The following is a 14,662-nucleotide window of genomic DNA, read 5'->3' as shown; positions in this document are numbered from 1 at the left end:
AGAGAGAAAACCAAACGAGAATTCACAACATATTTTTATGTTATCTACTTATTGTAGTCTACCTAGAGGAATAGATAGTTTTACCTGTTGAGGAAGAAAGCACGTTTGGTGCTGAAGCTAATCACCAAACACAGTTCATTTCATGTGCACGGAACTCCACCCTGCTCCGCTCCTATCAATCACACGTCCCAGAAGATTTGCTCTTTACTCATATCGCAATCCAACAAGCAACAAGATGGAGCTGGAAAACATTAAGGAAAAGCTAAAAACGGGAGAAGTTACACTATTTACTTCAATGGTGATATAAAAACAAAAACAGTAAAAATTGTAATTAAAATATGTCTGGTTTACTGGCTCAGTCCTGGCTCAGACACAATGCCTATGTGCTTGGCCCAGAGCACGTTGAATCACCGATCTAAACTCTTAAGTCACTACAAAGCATATTGTTAGAATGACCCAGTCAAAATCTATGTCTAGTTGAGAATCTGTTTTAAGACTAGAAATTTGCTGTTAAGACACTCTTTATGCCCTCACACTTAGTTTGAGCTGGATGTGTAAACGTTTCAGAGACATACCTCTACAGACTTGAAGGTGTTGCTGCAGTAAAATGTGGTTCTGCTCATTACTGACTCAAGATAGAAGAATCCAAATGAGTAAAACACGTAGAGGTTTGTGGAAGAAACATGACACAAAGTTCAAGGGAGTCTGAATACTTTTGCAAGGCACTGCATAAACAGCTTAATAGGCATTTTAGCAACACATAAATATCTATTCATGTTTTCTGCAAATACTATCCAATTTGGGCAACTGCAAGTAATCTTTGTCTTGAAGGCGAGGTTTAACTAAATATCTACTTTTCATGAAATTTTGATTCAAAAAGAGTTTTCTTTCCTGAATTCTCAGTTAACACCTGTTGTAAAATTAGTTTTGGTTTCCAGCGCTGTGCTGAAGTGACTGATTGTGTGGGACTGCACATGGTTTGTGGTATTTTTGGAGGAGCTCCAGCTGCCCAGGGCATTAGCAACATCCAGCCAGATAAAACCAGTAGAGACATTAGCTCAATAGTGTTCTGTACCAAAACACAAGGCCACACTGTGTGCACACATTGGCACATCACACGTGTACTTGTGGACCTGTGTTGGCCTTAGATGGGAAAAGCGCTACAAGTTTAGGTAAAGGGAGGCGAGGCGTTTGGAAATGCAGTGCTTGTGCATGTTCTGACCCGCCTGTGACCCTGGATTTGCATATTAATTTCATTAAAATCTCCACAGCCATCGGGGGCTACTTTATCTCAACACCCCATTACCATGATGTTTTATTCTGTAATGCGCTTTAAAGCATATTTTTAGATCAGAGTTCCACATCTCCAGTGGCCTGTATTTTCATTGCTCTACATATTTATATAATATATATATATATATGGCTCATGTATTTCTTCTTGTCCAAGTGAATAGCATATTTGTTTATTGTCATTGCTATTTTTGTTTAATATTCCCAGTTATTAATGTTTGATGTGAGGAGAATTATTGACCTATATCCCTGCCTTGCAGGTCGGATGCTTTCCGGAACTTTGTTGACTTCTGCCTACTGAAAATTCCTCAGGACAGACCCTCGTCAGGGGAGCTGCTACGAGTGAGTGGGCTTCCTCTCTTACTCTGCCAACTGTGACCTCACTTCCTGCCTTAGTCGGTCCCTGAGCCTCGAGGATGAGTCATTCCCATCCACCCACGGCTCCCCAATACGCAAGCACACACACACACAATGTCTTCAAGTGCAGGAATAGGGCATCCTGCTGAGAGTTGCTTGTTATTTCTTTACGTCTTTTTTGTCAGCTTTGCTTCCTCTTTTATGCCTTGCAGTTATGTCTTTCAGAGCAGGTTTATGTCTTTGCTATCTATACATTCCTGTGATATGACTGCATACTATTTGAACCCTATGCGTGTGTATGTGTAATGGTCCTCTATATAAAACATATAGAGGACCATTACAACCATTTTCACCAACAAAGGGAGATCATTTGTGGAAAATCCTCACTGTTTTCTCAATTGGAATGCGTTCTACTAGTTAGGTTTAGATATGTGGTGTGAATTAAGTTTTGGTTAGTACTAGTAATAGTTAAGATTGGGGAAAATGTCTAGACACTAGACAGGTACTAAAATGAGTGAAAGTCAATACAAAATCCTCAGTTGGATAGAAGTATAAATATGGTTGTGTGTTTTGCATTTTTTTTGTAAAGAAAAAAATTGCTGTGAATAGGCAGTATATAAATAAATTGAACCGTTTTCATCAGGACGTGTAAGAAAAAAAAAACCTATTTATATACATGTGTATGTGTTTATAGACTTAACATTTAAAGGACTAAGGTATGACTAATAACAAAATAAGCTCAATGTTCAGCACCTTGTTGCAGCTTAAGGATTGTGTGCCATCTCATTGATTTCTAGATTGATGCATAATAATTTTTCATTCAAAAGTTTGAAATTGTATCCAAAACAAAGCATGTTGTAATTTTCTTACCTGGTTCAAATGTTTCAATGTGAAGTTATTGCACTGAGTATTATGCACTAAGAAAAAGAGTGCAGAAAGAGACCTAAACTGTCCATGAAAGGAAATATTTCATAAAGCATACAGTTTATCTGCAGGTTATTCTATTTATTAGGTGTTATCACAGTGAGCCTATCTTTGGGTAAATCATGAAGGTTGGTTGAGTTTTCGTGTTGCAGACTTTATCTTGTTTGTGCGACCAACAGGTAATCCTATTGGGCCGCTAAGAGCTTTATGTTCTTGATGATCATGCTCAGCCACACAGAGCCGTACCCAGACTTACGACACCTCCATCGCTTCAGATGGTGAAGGAATGGTGTGAGGTTATGCAGCAGTCACATCAGGAGCTGTGAACTGTTGTCAAAACCTTAACCCTATTAGATACTACTTTACTCTTCCTCATATCCCTAACTAAATCCTAATTGCAAATCAAAACATTAAGGAATTATCTTATGGATTTTGTTTCAGCTTGGTTTAGTGGAAAATAATACAGGAGTGAGGTATTATTTAGTTATTAATAACATATTTTGTCTTCTCAGACATTAATGTGCAAGCTGTTCTTCTAACAGTACACTCATGCGTTGGTATATTCTCCTCCAAGCTCTTTAAAAGGAAAAATCAGGTCAGAAGTCTCATGCCTTTTAGGTCTACATGTTCTGGCTTCAGATTAATTGCATTCTCTCCCTATGTTCCTTATTACAAGTGATATTAATATTATAAATTAGGAAATATTACTCACTATCCCTCTGTTAGAAGGAAATACAATATTTTCGGTTGTATTTACAATCTTTTCCATAAAATATTGTCAAATCAATACATTAAAAATTGAGATAACATCTTTACATATGTTTTATGTATGTACATAGTAGCTGAGCATTAAATGAACCTTTTACCTGATATAGCTTAGCATAGCAAACCTGTCCTTATCAAAGAGAGAGGAAAAAAAATACAAAGTCCAACTTAAAACATTTTAACATTTTGTGTTGACGAAAAATGCATTAACTGGTAAGCTGTACAGCTATTACCCTTAGCACTGGGTTGAGACCTGTGTTTTGGCACTAAAGGTTCATTCACATTACTCAGAAATAATTTCTTTTAAACTAAAATGACTACTGGTCAACCAGTACGATGCATCAAAAAGCTAAAGAGTTGGAATGCTTTTATCCTCATAAATATGTGATGCTCAACATGGTAAATCTTTAAGGATGGCACTTTACAGCAAGCCCCTTTATATTTGGAGAAGGAGCTGTAGGAGGGCTGTCACATTTTCTCACATGAACTCTTTGGTGATGATCGTTAGGAGTCTTAGCTGTTCAGGGTCGGCCAACCACCCACATTTTGATCTACTGTAGGTCCATCAAAAAACGGGACAATCACACATCGCTATTTTCAGAGTGTGATGTCACTCCCTTGTGTCCTGGCTAATCCATTACACCAGCATCTGTCACATGGAGAGGAGGGTGTACAGAAGGAGAAGAAAGGCTACAAATAGATCTAAAATTGTACTCTTTTTGGTAGCGTATATTGCATACAATTCATCCATTAAAGCTTTCAATATTTTATGAATGACAGTGACTCAGTGTGTGAATCTGTGAATATGTGATGTGGTGGGAGGATGTGTTGGAGGTAGAAATTCTTTCCTTTTTTTGTTCTTGTTTTTTGGTTACTGTAATGTGAAGTGCTAAAAATAGTGCTACAGAAAAATAAAATCTCAAATCCTCTTTCTCATTCATCCATCTACCAATCAATAGCTGGAGATGCACGTAATAATCATATACATGCAAAACATCCCAACTTGCAGCACATTACACCTCGATTAGTTTTTGCATAAACAGCTTGTTAATGTGACCTCAAATTTGTGAAAACTACATTTTAAAAAAATTTAAACATTAAAGAAAATCAATTTTTATTAACTAAGAAGATATTTTGAGAACTTGTATATTTATTAGCGTGCACAACTGTTGTGAGAAATATACCATTTATAAGCAAAATTCAAAACTATCTAACTCATAATATTTCAGAATTATTTACCTTTTGGATTGTAATTTCTTAAAAAAAACAACAAACAAAAAGAACAACAACAAAAAAACAATTATAATCGAAAGCTTTCTCAGCTTGATATTCAACTTCTGTTTTACTTGATATAATTCACCAGTTGTCATTAACTTGTCTGCAAGGCAAAATTATTTTAGAGTTTAGTTGAAGTAAAAAGGCTTAAGAGTGTTTATGAAAATCAATGTATAGGGAAATATTAGGATTTCATATAATAGAGGTAGTGGTATGGGGTGCTGAGACTCCCAAGATAAACAACCTACAGGCGCCCTCTAGTGATAGAAACACTTGTACATCGCCTTGAACTAGAGAATAAAGTGATGCAAGTTATAATCTTACATGCACTTTGACATGCTCTCCCAAAGCCTTAAAACTAAGGTTTTTTATTTTGGGTTTTTTTAAAGTATTTATCTACAAGTTTTAAGGTTATGCTGCTATATACACAGTATACACAGGTAGACATTAATACTGATAGGTTTATTTTGTCATAACCTGCAAAGAATCAGCCAGAGACAGAGATTAGGTTTCTTTTGATTTCTTTTCTGCAGAATAGGAGAATTGAGAACAGACGCGACGAATCGCTGTCAAACACTGTCTGGACTCAATTCTGCCAGATCTTTCTTTGCATTTCTCTTTATTGTATAGAAAAAGGAGGTTGGGCTTCTCTTCACACAGTCACACAGAGAATTGACCAACCGTCTTTACATTCTGAAACCTCCTATGGACATGCCCTTATAAGGGCATGTGGCTGACCACAACTAATCAGTTACAGATGGAACTAATAACACATGAATGTTTAACGTTTTTAGCTTCCAAGCAAACATCCTAAACAAAGTTAATAATATACTACAAAAGAAAGAAAAGTTAAGTAAATATAAAAAGAAGAATAATATGAGAGTAATAATATAAAAAGAATAATATGAAAAGAATAATATGAAAACATAACTTGTAAAATAAACTCATGAGTAAATGAACAGGAGGATAATTTTTCTAACAAATACATTAGAAATATAACATTTATACTGAAACATTTGAAAAACTTCACATAGTGATGCATTTCAGATGTTTGTTTCATATTATTGCTTATAAATAAGAAATATATACAGTATATGTGTGTGTATATTTCTCACTAAATATTTTCCAATAAATGGATTTGTAGTTTTTTAGTTGACCTATAAATCAACTAAATGTAGAAATAGACAGGCAAGTTTGTTGGCCAGTCCAGCACACTTGCAAAGTTTGAAATCTAGAGGACTAATTCAAGCAATTCAAAACTATTCAGACGTTTAAAGAGAGAAGATCTAAAGACCAAAGTTGATGTCCGGTTCAAGTAATTCACTTACTAACTCCTGCTCTCCCACTTTTGTTCGCCTCGCTCAGCATGAGTTTGTGCGCCGGGAACGCTCGCCGCGCATTCTCATTGACCTCATCCAGAGGACCAAGGATGCAGTGCGGGAGCTGGACAACTTGCAGTACCGCAAGATGAAGAAGATTCTCTATCAGGAGAAACACAACGGGCCCTTGGGAGAAAGCCAAGAAGAGGAGGAGGTGAGGAGAACTGAATCAAATTTGAGGAAATAATGCAGTGTGACTGAAATACAATCAGAGTACAGAATATTTATACAAAAATAACTTTACTTTTACTCACAAAACATTTTGTGTGTGTCTGTATTTAGTCTGAGTTACACAAATTATTCAGTTGAGTTTATAATCTCTTAAATTAGCAAATCTCTTTGTGGAAACTACACAAAGAAAAGGTCAGAAGTGGATAATAAAGAGATCAATAACATCTTTGATGTTATGAAAGTTATGAAAGTTGGATTTCATAACTTGCCTAAAACTGTTTCAAACTAAAATATTTTAATTTTTTTACATTCCTTTTTTTAAGTTTACATTTTTTGATTGTGCTAATTGAGGCATTCAGGAAATATCTTAGTCTATGTTTTAAATGAGAATTAAATGGAATTAGAACACTTTTTTTTACTTCAAAGATATTTTGGGACTTTTCCTGTTATTGCAAAGCAGCTATAGAAGTTTATTATCTTTGTCTATGATTTGCATACTTCATTGACTTCTAATCTGAATAAGAAAATAGGAAAAGAAACCTGTGAAACTTAATTTATTTAACATACAAAGTGGTTAAATGGGTCAATATTAACGTGGTTTAGCAATGTCACTCATCGTCGGGGTGGGCACGCGTGTGTTTCTGAACATTTGTGGTCCCAGCAGGACAGCGAGGCACCAAGCTGCAAGATGAACAGTCTGGGCAGCAACCACTCCATCCCCAGCACCTCCGTCAGCACCGGTAGCCAGAGCAGCAGCGTCAACAGCATCCAGGAGGTGCTGGACGACGGCTGCTCCGACATGACCATGATGCACCCCCAGGACTACAGCAGCACGCTGGAGTCCTCTGCACACACCAAAAAGGTAAAGGTCAAGGCTGAAGAGGGGATGTCTCTGAGTGTTTGGGACTAGAAAAGAAAAATTCTCAAAACCGCTGAAGACATGATAGTAGTGTGTCACCATAAAGACGCAGAACATTAACTTGACCACAAGTAGTTTGTTTCTCATAATATAGTGCAATAAAGAGCACAATTATCAATGTTTGAAATGAAAAATGTTAGTTCTGAGATGACAACTTTACACTTTTTTTATTAAAGAGGAAATGATGCTCTACATCCTCTAGTTTCTGACTTCTTTTCACAAGTATGCATAGTCCCCTCCCCCCAAAACCATGGCAACCATCGACACACAGTCACTGTTTACAATTTCTTCAACTTCATCGCTGACATCATTAACACTCAGAGAACAAAGCCTGTGCATTCCAGTAAGCTACACATCCACTGCTTTAACCCCCATTCAGCCGTCTTTTTGCACGCTACCAGAGTTCACACAGGTCAACACAATGTCAGCCATTCTTAATGAATACACACTGTTTTTTAAAAAGCACCAAGCAGAGGGCTGTCACTTCTGTCACTCTCCTCCATCAGTTTCTCTTTTGTGGTGAGACGGTACATGAATAAGGTTGTCACTTAACGGGCAGACAGCCAGCGTGTTGTTGTAAGTTCAGGGGGCTGAACAGAGCAGACTTAAAAGTGACACACATTGTTTTTCAGATGTTGATGAAGTTCGCTCCTCACATGACTCCGTTCCATGGTCCCCAGGCCCTGTGAAACCGAGTTTAAAAAGCGGGGGTGTTAATATTTCACCGTGTTTCATAAGGCTTTACTCAAGTTAGCTTAGGCGAAGATTCCTTTTGAAATGTAGAAGTTGTTTGATTGAAATCAGCAGGGATTTAATCTGTTTACATCACACATTTGAATTTATCCAACTGCATGCGTTTTTACTTTAAAATATAAAGCTATTACCAGTGCTTAATCAAGGCGATTTTTACCTTTTACTCTTGTTTTATTTGTTCCAAGTTTTTTTCACAGCTGTAACTCTTGGAGGAGTTACATGATAATATGTATATCATGTGAAACTCCTAATGTTGTTGTTTGTTAGACTATTATATTGGCAATTAATAAACATTTTTATAACTGCTCAATGCAAATCAATAGAAAACTCATAAAGAGCACAGAAGTTTACAAACAAGTAAGTAAAATTTAGTTTGTATAACACAAATAAAATCACAAATATGCTTCATAAAACACATAGGAAATGCATATCAAACATAGCATCAAAGTGAAGAAAAATCCTTTCTGTATAAATAGGTTTTTAGCTGCGGTTTTAAATTAAGCAAAGGAATCGACACAGTGTAAAATCAACTGGAGAGATTTCCACAATTTTGGTACAACGGCTTGAAACGACCAATTTGAGATGTTTATTTTTATTTAGATTGTTGTGCATGTTTATGTTTTACATTTACACATAAAAATAATTGATAAAAATGAAATGCAAGAAATATGAAAATCTTAATTGCTGACATTAAATATTGCATGTTTCCAGCTGTGGAAGCAGAGATTATGTGTTTTCAGTGGAGGTTCTCCTTAGTGTCTGCACCTAGACAAAAAAAGGAAGAAAATGTTGCAAGATACTGCGATAGCACTGTTTTTGAGTTCTGGGTGCAGTTGGCGCTGATGAAAGCAATCTGTCTCATTTTGTTTTTGTGCTTTTTCACAGGACCATCAATATAACTGGGATGATGGGATCCACAGAGATCACCGGCCAGAGCCAATGCATGCCTCCTCTGACAAAAGCAGCCAGGCCTCCAACTATAAAAACAGAGCCGGCTTTGCCACCATCAAGTCTGCTTCACTTGTAAGAAGAAATCAAAATCTTCCACCTTTTAGATGTTTTCTATCTTTTCTTTTCTGAGATTCCACAAAAGTTTTCCATTTGCTTCAGGGTTTAAGAATCAATCATTTCTAGAGGGTTCACCTTGAACGCTGGGTTACTTTGAAAACAAAAACATAAATGGGACTTTTTTCTCCTGGCACAAGACAAAATTTCAGAGTGTTGTACGTATGCAGCTGCATAGCAAGGCACAGAGGGGCATTCTTTTGTTTGTCTCTGTTAAGACCTGTCTGTGGATGTGCGGAGCGAACAGCTGCGTCTGGGTGTGACTTCTCCACACATGCTTGAACAATCTTATGTTTAAGCAGCCGATCGGGTCATAGCTCTGTTTTCAGCCATCGGTTTTTCTTTGAATGCTTTTTTCCTTCCACGCGTTTAGCGTCTTTCTTTATCTGCTCGCTTTGTTTTTTCTGCTTGTGCAACACCTCAAATTATCACCTCCCTCCCCACTTTTCTCATTTCTTGCCCTCCTTCATTTGTTAATGCATCATTCTCAGATGTGTCTCAATATTCTGTTATTAAGGTGTGTGAGGAGGGGGGAGTGCTCTCTTTCTTTCCTTCTATGTCCCTCTTTCTTTCTCTCTCCTTCACCCTCCCTGTCTGTTGTCATGGAAACCAGCTCTAGTAACTAGATAGTAATAGTTGTGTGAAAATGTGTGACAGTGTGTGCACTCCCCCATCCCTGACCCACTGGTTTTAATTCTGCTGTCCGGTCTTAAATCAGACATCTGACGGAAAAATAAGGCAGCGTGTGTGTTCGCTGTCCTCAGATTGTCCTTGACCAAAGTCCACAAGCCAACAACAGACCTGGGCCAAGCACTGATTGTGTTGTTTGCCAAGCACCGTTTTCAAATGTTATTTTTGCATTTCACCTTTTTTTGTATTGACATCAATACTTTTGGGATCGATAGGAATTCATCTACAAGTCTTACTTAAAAGTTTGGGAACCGAGACCAAAGTAATTGCAATAAAAGGAAAAGATTTTTGCCTAAAACAGAGACATTGAACAGATGCGGTTTAACGGAAGACCTTTTGTGTTGACATTTAATAATTGATTATTCAAACGATTAATTGGATAAAAAAATATCACGTTCTACACATTTTTCATTTAACCACCTATCGATTTTTATACAACAGAAACACTTTAAAAGATACAAATATGTACATATTTTTAAAATAAGAAAATACAAATTTTCTTGGATTCATTTTGTAAAGCAGAACTAAGTGAAGCTATAACACATTTACAGACAAAGGTATTTTTATCTTAAATGAAAAAAATATATAGTTTTGGCATAATTACTGTTCTGAATATACACCAAATGCCCTTTTTGTGTCTGTATTGTCCAGTTAACGATTAATCACTTACTAAATTAGATAAATATTATTTCAGTAATCAATTAATCATGATTAATCCAATTAATTGTTTCAGCCTTAGTTGACATGCTATGTCTGTATCGTCAGAAAGACAAAGACAAGTAGTTGCATTTCTGTTTATACAAGATTTAACAAAAACGTCTGCATTTGTATAATTGAAAAAACCCCACAAACTATCCAAATCTGCTAAAGCAGTTTAAAATATTTTGGCCCGTTCAGCAGTGAGGTGGATTAAAGTTTTGGTGTTTACACCTCCGGTGTCTGGCTCTGTGTGATTGAAGCAGTCTGTTTGAAATGAGGCTGCATCCCGAAAAGCTCAGCACCATTGTAGCGCTACAGCGCCGGTGCTGCCCGCCGGCGCTGAAAGAAATGACATCATCCTTTTTCTGCCGAGCACAGACGTCCTCGGATTGGCCTCGACTCGCCGAGACTGGGAGCAGGTAGACAAAGAGAAGCAGCGAGAGTCTAATAAGGGGTCCATATGGTACTAAACAGATTGCCAAAAAGGAACTAGATGTGTGAAAACATAAAAAATGTGTTAATATACATTCAGAAAAATGTAAGAGCAGATTAGCAGTTTTTAAATCCACTTGTCAAAAGTGACAAATGTTTGATAAATGAAAGGTGAGTAAAATGAAAATACATCATGTTCATAGCAGCTGAACACCAGGAAGACGCAGATGGGAGATTGTCATTGAGGTGAGGAGGGGAGATAAGCAGGTGAGACAAAAGAGCATCACTGATTGAATTATAAGCAAAGGACAGACAAACAAACACCAATCTGTTATTTTGATACTAAATGTAGAGATTGGTTTCAGGAAAAATGAAAGAAAAGAACAATCTTACAGAAATGTGAAGAATAAGAAACTGCAAAAAAGATCGTTGTAAAGTGAAGAGTGGTACAAGTGCAAACAGAAAAGCAGGATAAGAGTTTGATTGCAGCTCAAACTCTTATCCTGAGTTAACAGATTGAAGATGATTTAAGAAACAGCATTGTTGTAAAATATTTCACTCCTCACCGTCAGATGCAGGTTGTGGCCTGACAGCTTGGGTGCCTCTGGCTGATTACAGTAAAATGTAACATCAATCATTCCTAGGTCCTCATGCCAACTGGTAAAACCTAGAACTTGAATCAATAGACTGAGTAGGAATCTTTACTACAGCAATCTTGTAGTATGCAGTGCCTTATAAAATAATTCCTTTTCACATTCTGTCATGTTCCAGTAACAAAATATATGTATTGTAAGTTGTGCAAACTGTGTAAAAACAAAATCTGAAAAGTGTGCCATGCATTTGTAGCCCCCCTCCAACCCTAAATGAACTAACTGCCTTCAGATGTTCCACATGTTGTAAATACGTTGGTGTCCATTGATGAGTGGAAATTCTGGAAGAACACCTGTTAAAGGTTGCAAGACACTTAAGCCTGGAGAACAGGAAAGTAACCATAAACATACAGCTACAATGGATGCAATAGTTTAGATTAATGCACATTTGTGTTAGAATGGCCTTCCCAAAGTCCAGATGTGAAACCCAATTAAGAATCTATGACAGAATTTAAAAATTGCTGTTCAGAAAAAAGAAGAACAAAGGAAGAAATGTTCAGTCTCTAAATGTGCAGAGCTGATAGAGAAAACCCAAAATCCTCACAGTTCTCGTAGCTGGTTCTGAAAACTTTTCAGTAAGAAGTTTGGACTCAAGAGTTACAAAATACATATGCATGTCATACTTTTTAGATTTCTGTCTGTCAGAAATCTAAAATGTTATTTGTACAACCAAATAATTTTTCTGTCCACTTTAGAAAGGAACTGTTTAAGGTGTAAAGGCAAGACTCTCCCATTAAAATATAGTTAAAGTAGTAATTAAAAGACTTGTTTGTTTCAAATGCATTATGTTAGGAGATGTAAATACACAAACTACAAGCTTTTTACATCAGTGATTTCTGCAGGAAAACTGGACGCTAAGCTGTGGTCTGTAGAGGCCTTTTGCTTCCTCTATTCAACAAGATGACTTCACCATATGTCACTATGCATCTGAAGTAACCTTTGGATATTTTCCTGCCATAGCTCATCCAAAAAGAGAATCTTTGTTGTAGCAAATTTGACACCCTGTAAACACAAAGCTCAAACTTGATTTCTGCTCCAAATAAAAATGTTTCGAGAATACTTATAGCTGTACAACCACTATCTTTTAAACTAATCAGGCACTTAGCATTAAAAACAATGTTCCAGAGCACCTTGCATTGCAGAATCAGCAAAGTGTAGCTTCTGGATTCCCACTGATCACTCCCACCCGCTGGCCCCCAACCCTGAGTATGATCTTCTTTTTAGACCCACAGCCTTGTGTGAAAGAGGCCACCACATGCCGTGACTTGGCCCTTTGTGGCATTGAAGCAAGTGACCAGGATTTGGGTGGCTCTATTACAGTAGGGGTATTGATTCAACACAGATTAAGGAGGAGAGCTCAGAGTCCACCTTTTCCCCAATCCTTCCCTCTTGTTTTCTCACCATGTTTGTGCTCATTATACTACTAAGGTATTTTTTTTTTCTTTTTCCGGTTTTGTTCTTTTCTTCTTTTCCAGTTTTAGTTATTTTCTATTTGCTTTTTTTCTTGACAACGTCCCTCCCTCATCACTCAGCCTAGTCTCTTCTGAACCCCCCTCCTCTAACTTCTCTCACACTTTCTAAATGAGGTATTCATGTGACCCACCTGCTGTCCGCCGCTTAGCGTTAGCCGTACTAAAAAGCCGCTCTGTCCTCTTGTTGGCCCACGGAGTCGGACTGCCTCATTCACAGTTCACACGTCTGCTTTGGCCACTGCATGCCCAGGGCACAAACCAAAGAAGGGGAGGGGGCTTCATCGTCCTGTAAAGGTTGGGAAAGGGCGAAAGGGTGGGGGTCTCCGGGAAGCATCGGAGCTCAGGCAAGGTTGTGTCGGGCATAGGATGCCGCACAAGGTTCCTGGATGCTGGTGCACTTGGCTAAAATCGCCATCATGTTTGGCCGGAAGAGTTCGGGTGGAAGTTATGAGAAGATGCGGAGCGAATACTACCTAGATACGGAGAACCCTTTTTGTCCTCAGGTTTGTGGGTTAGGTAGTTTTGGTTTGAAAATCAAGGATGTTTATGGTTGTATGTGAAAAACAGTGGACGGTAGATTTGGTAGCAGCTGTTTAGGACATTTGAACTTTTTTGAGGTTGCCTAATCTGTGCTGCAAATGCACTGCAAAATCACCAAATCCTACCAAGTAATTTTTGTTTAGTTTCTTGAATTACGACACTAACATACAAGTGACTTTCCTGCAAGATAAAGGACCTTGTTTTAAGTGAATAGTTCTAGAAAATTCATTAAAAAAATCCTAGTTTCACTGGCAGATTAGTTCACTTAAAACAAGACATTTTTTCCATAAGTGAAAAAATTTGCTGGTGGAACTAGTACTTTTTCATCAAATTAAGGAATCATCAACTTAAAACAAGCTGCTATGTCTTGCAAAAAGGGTACTTGTAAGCAAGTTTTGTCATATTTTAAGTGTAATATGATATTACGCTTAAAATAAGACCAGAATCTAGACAAAAATACTTGGTAAGATTTTGTATATGCATTAGTTGTGTGAAAGAGCAGTTTTGGAGCTCTACTGGTGAATTTGTCAGTATTAAGGGATTATTTACTTAAAACAAGGACCTATATCTTACTGAAAAGTTACTTGGAATTTTAGTTTGTCTTATGTCGAGTGTACTAATATTATTGTATTGGAAATACTTGGTAAGATGTGGGGTTTTTTTGTAGCGCCCCCCACCCCTGTGCCTCTCAAATGTATCACAGTTCATATTCACCAACATCTTTACCTACAGGTGACCAAACAGATCCACGAGCATGAGCAGGAGAGTGAACTGCGGGAGCAGATGTCGGGCTACAAGCGAATGCGGAGGCAGCACCAGAAGCAGCTGATCGCCCTGGAGAACAAGCTGAAGGCCGAGATGGACGAGCACCGGCTCAAGCTGCAGAAAGAGGTGGAGACGCAGGCCAACAATGCCTACATCGAGCTGGAGAAGCTGGCCAAACGCCACGTAGTGCAAACTGAGAAGGAGGTGGGCAAGAATACACTAATTCACATTTATTGCACTCTCAGTTATGCTTCTTTATATGTTTCAGGGAAAAGGTGATCAACAAAGACATGTTTTTTAAATTTTAATTATTGTTCCAAAGCTACTGAAAGAAACTATTGGTACTTTGGACCAACATTTCATCTTTTAGAAGAAAATTGTAAGAACTCATCTCACTACTGCCTCCTAATGACGCATACGATGAAGTGCAAGAGCAGAAATGGGTCACATTATTTTGCTCCCTGAAAAACAAGCTGCATATCTTTATGATTAGCACACAGCGTGTCCAACCAGCAA

General features: G+C 37.6%; 1 protein-coding gene across 6 annotated transcripts in view; it reads left to right on the top strand.

Annotated features, from left to right (window-relative positions):
* The window catches only part of taok3a (TAO kinase 3a), a 71,905-nt gene that overhangs the window by 47,467 nt on the left and 9,776 nt on the right, over window positions 1-14,662 (top strand). For 4 of the 6 annotated variants that reach the window (XM_032578269.1, XM_032578270.1, XM_032578271.1 and 1 more), the window contains exons 11-15: window positions 1,551-1,632; window positions 5,977-6,144; window positions 6,823-7,023; window positions 8,719-8,856; window positions 14,114-14,350. In XM_032578269.1, coding sequence (XP_032434160.1) covers window positions 1,551-1,632; window positions 5,977-6,144; window positions 6,823-7,023; window positions 8,719-8,856; window positions 14,114-14,350 — 826 coding nt within the window. Of the gene's footprint in view, window positions 1-1,550; window positions 1,633-5,976; window positions 6,145-6,822; window positions 7,024-8,718; window positions 8,857-13,203; window positions 13,345-14,113; window positions 14,351-14,662 lie in introns of those variants that run through there. The other 2 variants (XM_032578273.1, XM_032578275.1) reach the window with 2 other exon arrangements.

The sequence above is a fragment of the Xiphophorus hellerii genome, chromosome 12, assembly GCF_003331165.1.
Source record: "Xiphophorus hellerii strain 12219 chromosome 12, Xiphophorus_hellerii-4.1, whole genome shotgun sequence".
NCBI classification, from domain to species: domain Eukaryota; kingdom Metazoa; phylum Chordata; class Actinopteri; order Cyprinodontiformes; family Poeciliidae; genus Xiphophorus; species Xiphophorus hellerii.
The sequence above is the reverse complement of the archived record's forward strand: the minus strand, read 5'-3'. Positions and strand labels throughout refer to the sequence as shown.